Source organism: Trachymyrmex septentrionalis, unplaced genomic scaffold (assembly GCF_001594115.1).
Source record: "Trachymyrmex septentrionalis isolate Tsep2-gDNA-1 unplaced genomic scaffold, Tsep1.0 scaffold13, whole genome shotgun sequence".
Classification (NCBI taxonomy): domain Eukaryota; kingdom Metazoa; phylum Arthropoda; class Insecta; order Hymenoptera; family Formicidae; genus Trachymyrmex; species Trachymyrmex septentrionalis.
This window is the reverse complement of record NW_017304438.1, coordinates 736,075-742,043: the sequence shown is the minus strand read 5'-3', so window position 1 is coordinate 742,043 and position 5,969 is coordinate 736,075. Positions and strand designations below refer to the sequence as shown.

The window sequence follows — 5,969 nt, the reverse complement described above, 5'->3', positions numbered from 1 at the left end:
GGTCACAGAATTGAGACCGTAACGACGAAGGTATATACGTCCACGCCCAGCAAGAGTAGCTCCAATTATGAGACTACCGAGGAGACCAAGCAATACACATCCGGCAACGAGCTGTCAACGTTCAAAGGCAACGATAACGTCGAGGAACGTACGATGAAGCAGTCGATGCACAAAGTCACGGAAAAGAAGACCGTCACCATGACAATGTCGAGTCGACAGGAATCCAACACGAAGACTTTCCGTTACGAGGACAAGCAGTGAAAATAAGCGAAACCTTCTGTACGTAATTTTGTCCAGAGATGATCTTAAGAAAAATGACCTGTCTAAATTCGAGCCTAAAAAATGCAATATAAAAACCGCTAAAATACAGATAAAATTATTTTAATACAATAAATAATTTTCTCACTATTGAGAGAGATTAACGAGCTTTTAAATCAAGATTGAAATGAGAATAATGCAGTGGTGGTTTTTAACGGATAATGACAAAGACGAGCTTTAACAAGGATCTCGCCAATTCCGTCGAGAATCTGTTTCTCGTTAAGAGCCTGCGTTTAAATTTATCGCATCTTTAAAACGAGGAAGCTTTGAAACGAGGAAATGTAACAGAATTATTTATTAGCGAAACGATAGAAAGTGTCCTTAGACACATGTAATACATGTGCTTTCGATCAATAGCCTTACGAATGTATTTAACGTTGGATGTTTCACGATCACGAGCCATGGATCGTTTTTCGATAGCCATATAATTGATCTTACGAGACATACGAGTTGATGTAACATTATGTCAAATATAGGAAATGCTGATTGTTCGCTTTCATATTGGCATCGTAAGTTTTCTGTTTTTTTTTTCTTTGCTTATACATTTATTCGAGGATGATAGGAGATAATTATGTGCTTGATTTAATATAGAATTAATTTTATGTTTACTCATTTTATGGTTAAGAACCACTGGATTAACAAGAGAAGCAACATATCAGTTAATTTTATTAATTTTCCCGATGTCGCATGGTGTCGAGATGAGCCCGGCGACGCGCCACTGCTATTAACATTTTCTGTTTTCTCGATTAACTCTCCCTTTCTGGCGTTTTATTACGTCTTTATTCTGAAGATCTTCCAGACTCGCCAAAAAAATACTGATTCTTTATCCTGATACTTTTCTTCTAGCGCGGTTCTACGTATGGTTAATTTGTGAGCGGTAGCTTGTTTCTTAAATTGAATTTATTAATTAAACTTATTAATGTCAGCTCACATGTTTCCGAGCTTAGCTAATGCTTTCACGAGTGATCGATTTAGTGCAATTAGGCCAGTGCCACTAGAAAATGTAAACAGTAAAACTTAAGCGATAAATAAACCAATTATAGTCTTTATACAATTTTCGATAATTTTTAACTGTAATTGCTCTGGTGAAAAATATTCTTACATAATTTTCTTCATATAATTTTTGAGAATTTCTATATAATTTTACTTCAAAAATTTCTCAATATTTTATACATATTGGAATATAAAAAGGCTCAAAAAGTTTATTTTTTTTTTTTTTTAGAATTCTTTATATACGTAGAGGAGAAGGTGATATTATGGTCATTGTATATATTGTGGCCTCCCTTAATATCTACGCTATTATATAACGAATGATGACTTATGGAATTATTTGTTCAGTAGCTCGCCGTTACACTATAACGCTAATATATTAACACTCAATAGCCAGCATTTATTATAACACATTTTTACTTTCAAGTATTTCCAAACGTTTCTGAGATATATATTTTAGCATTTAATTATACCTACTTCCTCATTTTTCTTAAACTTGAGCGTATTGTCATACGAATATATATTTCTGAGTGTAATTTGCTATTTAACATTTTATTTGACTGTATATATTTTGAGTTATGCAAATTTAAACAATAGCATGGTACTTTGCTAATGTGACTCTTTATTGATTATTCATAACTTCTTTTTTGAGGTTTTTATATTAAAATAATTATTTGTTAATCGATTGTAGTTCTGCTGTTAATTTGTAGTTTATTTTGTAACTTTGAGTCCAAAATCGATTCAACAACAATTTAACGAATGTAATTGTCAAATTTTAAACTTAAATATTGATTAACCCATTTATTGTATAAAATGTAACTAGGATATCATAATACTACCTTCTCTATATGAATTCTGAAATATTCTAAGATTTATTTTATAATTAAAAAAAAAATTTATAAAATATATAGAGAAGGTATTTTTTATTTAATGTATTTTTCAAACACTCATAAATTTAAAATACGAAAAATTCTTAAGAATACGAAATAATAGAAGAATTTTTTTTTACCAGAGTGGCCAATTTCGTTTATTATTACTGCTTAAGTTTTTTATGTGTCATATTCCTTATTATTCGCGAATAGATAAGTTACTACATGAATATTTTTTTAGTACGTATATGAAAATTGAAGGAACCACCGCTTCACGTCATCGACAGACTGAAACCTATTATATATCAGATTACACATTAAAGATAGACGATTGCGAATTGGAAATTAAAATCCAACAAATCAGAACAAAATGAATTAAAATTAAATTTGACGAGTTCTAATCCTTGGCATGTAATCTGCAATCTTCAATAGTCTGGATTTAAAGACCATGTCACATAGAGATTGAAAATTGTGAATTGGAGATTAGAATTCAACAGATCAGAACCAATTGAATTAAATTTATTTTTGATTGATCGCGAATTCTCTAAACTTAGTTGATAATCCTCAATCTTCAATGAATAGTCTGATATGGGCTTAACATGATCTAACGAGAAAAGTGCCTACGAGAGAGCTGCCAACGAGCTGCCGCTTCCTTCCCCTTTTAATGTGCTCGTAGTACAATCTTAAGGAGTCTCTAATATTACCAAAAATCGAATGCTTTATTAATGTGTTTAACGGAGTGTGTGTGGACGAATGTGTCGGCCGAACGAATGGCCAACGTCGTTGCTCTTCCAAAGCGATGCGCGCGTGCTACATTTCACCGCAATAGATCATCTATTGCGACCATTTGTGCCTCGAGGTTCGCGCAAATCGAGATTTTAATAATAAATCGGTTGAATCAGTCAATCTGGTCGATCTCTTTAATTTTGATTGATTCTACCAGCCGATTTGGATTCCATATCCACATTACGCTGTGAATTGTAAAGCGACGAAGAAGCACGGTGGTTATTTTGTGAATCATTTTTTTGAATTTACGCGAGAATTAGTTGAGTTTTTGAAGAGATCAATCGTAAACGCGCATCGTGATCGGTTTGTGTGGATCTTTGTATCTCTAGACGAATGTGCCATGATACAACATATTATGTATCGCAAAATGATGAATTATATATAATATATATATGTAAAGGTATATAGATATATGTTATATGTATTGCATACATATATATATATATATGCATATATATATATATATATATACAAAAATATAGTGATCTTTACATATAATAATGCATTGTTTTAACGATTTAGAGCCATGGCATACAAAAATCTTAAAGGCAGTAAGATGTAAACAGTAAAAAAATCAACATGTTGGATTGGCTACTGTTATAGTCTTTACGGACTTTACTGTGATTGGTTAATTCGCTTACTGCTTACATTTTACTGCTTAAGTTTTTTATGTGCCATGGCCCTTATATTATATAGAGGATATTTTTTTAATAGTTGTTCTGTAATTGTTTCTTATACAAAAACATATAGAAATATCTTTTAGATCTATTTTTCACGGAATGTTACGATATCAACATTATATACAATGTTCTTTTTACTTCTTATTATTAATCTTGATTACGCGACCAGAGATATTATTATGGTTATTATTATTGTATTATTAATCTCTTTTGCCATTATATAAAATCCAGATATTTATACAGACGTAATCAATAAAGAGTTTCTAACACTCGCTGCTTCTTATTTCTCCAAACATAATATTCTTCGAATTTTATTATCCTCTCTCTCTCTCTCTCTCTCTCTCTCTCTCTCTCTCTCTTTCTCTCTCTTACCGTTGAATAAAGTTGGAATTCTAATAATAAACAAACTACATTTTAATTTAAAGTTGTAAAGAAAATTCAAATGAATAAAAATGAATCAACCTCCAGAGTCCTCCATCACTTCCGCCAATTTTTTACGATAGTCTTTTTCTCAGCAAATATCAAGTTACATATGTAACAATTAATATAACTAGTATAACACACGTATTATATTATAGCTACATTCTTGCATGGCAAATTACAACTAAGAAATACATTATACGTAGAGAGTTGAGATTTACTGAATTTTAATGTTTTTTTATATATTACATACGGATTTAATATTTTCATACAATGTATTTATCTGATACCAAAATATAGAATATAAAGAAAGAATTATAATGTACAAAGTAATTACAATAGTGCAATATAGTATAATAAAATATAATATAACGCAAAAAATACAATTAAATCTTTCTAATATAAAATATAAAACATAAATTGCACATGTTTATACATTTTTACAACATTTTTGGTTAATACGCGTATAAGATACCTCGTATACAAAATACATGCATATACCATAACACAAAATTCGCATATAATTCAAGAAAATCCAAATTCTGTTTCTACAATAAGAATCTTTACATTTTTATTTAATAAATCTTTTAATAATATAATGTTTATTAATGAGTCCTTAAACGAAAATTTTAATTTCGTATCTCTTATAAAAATAAAAGTTGTTGAATTTTAAGAAACTCTGAAATTGAATATTTAAACAAGTTTAATTTAGCGAATTTTGTCTGATGATATGCGTCTGTATAAAAATGAAATTACAAAGTTATGTTTTTTATGCTAAATTTTCAGCTTGTTTTTATGTAATATATTCCAAAGTCTCTATAATTATTATAATAAATGTAGACTTTGAATATGTCTCAAACTTTTCCAATCATATATCATTAATTTAAGGTTTAATTTAGTAAAAATGAAATACTAGAGGCTCTCTCCTCCATCCCCGCCGATTTTATCAGCGGTCCTCTTTTCTTTTTTAATAAATTAATAAAATATACATTAATAAAATATTTTTTTGTAATCGAGTCCCCCTTGAGGATTATGACATAGTATAATCATACCCAATAGCGACAGTAAACTTTATTGTGGTTGCAATTTTTAGTGCGCATGCATTGGTATGTATTGGTATATACACTTAGTAATATGGCGGATGTATTAGGAACTTAACAAAAATTCAAATTTAAGAGTCTGTCATAACTCTACTATAGGTACTTTTCATTTGATGACAAAAGTCGACGCAAGCATCGTTCTATCCTTGTTGATATTCAGAAAGTGACAAAGATAGAACGACACTTATGTCAATTTGTATCATCAAATGGAAAGCATCCACGTACACTTTACAACATGGCGGTGAATCATGTGACCTAAAAACACCTACATCAAAGATGGCGACGTTCAGTGTCGCTACTGGCACCGACGAGATACTATTAAAGATCCTGGGCAAATTTTCGTAGCTATCAATGGGGCCCGGATATAATTGAAGAACAATGACGTTACCGATAATTTATAAAAATTTATGATTATTAACATAAGGTGTCTTTCCAATTACAATATCTCTAGACACTTTCGTGCACACAAGGGAATCGATTCTGTATCATAAAAAGAGGTGAAAATTATAAAAGTGAGCGAATTTACTAGAATACTGATGATGACTAATTTCATTGGTCAACACCTAGTAAATTTGCTCACTTTTGTAATTTTCATCTTGTTTGAAGATACAGAATCGACCCCAAGTTGCGTACTCTAAGAAAAGTGGACGTTGCTATGTAGTTTATATCCAATTTGTCAGAGGGCAGTAGTGCGCGGCAGCATTTTGCGGTTACAGGTTTTGGGGCGTCATGTCCTCTCTCAGGTTTCTCTCTGCTTTTATAAATCTAGTGACTTCATGTCTTTTTCCACCATGATTGCGAGCGCA

At 30.9% G+C, this 5,969-nt stretch overlaps 1 protein-coding gene across 9 annotated transcripts in view; it reads left to right on the top strand.

Moving 5' to 3' along the window:
- The window catches only part of LOC108756856 (talin-1), a 60,348-nt gene extending 58,975 nt beyond the window's left edge, over positions 1–1,373 (top strand). For all 9 annotated transcript variants that reach the window (XM_018500966.1, XM_018500960.1, XM_018500962.1 and 6 more), the window contains one exon: positions 55–1,373. In XM_018500966.1, coding sequence (XP_018356468.1) covers positions 55–261 — 207 coding nt within the window. In that variant the 3' untranslated portion in view covers positions 262–1,373. The remainder of the gene's footprint in view (positions 1–54) is intronic.
- The last annotated feature ends 4,596 nt before the right edge of the window (positions 1,374–5,969 follow it).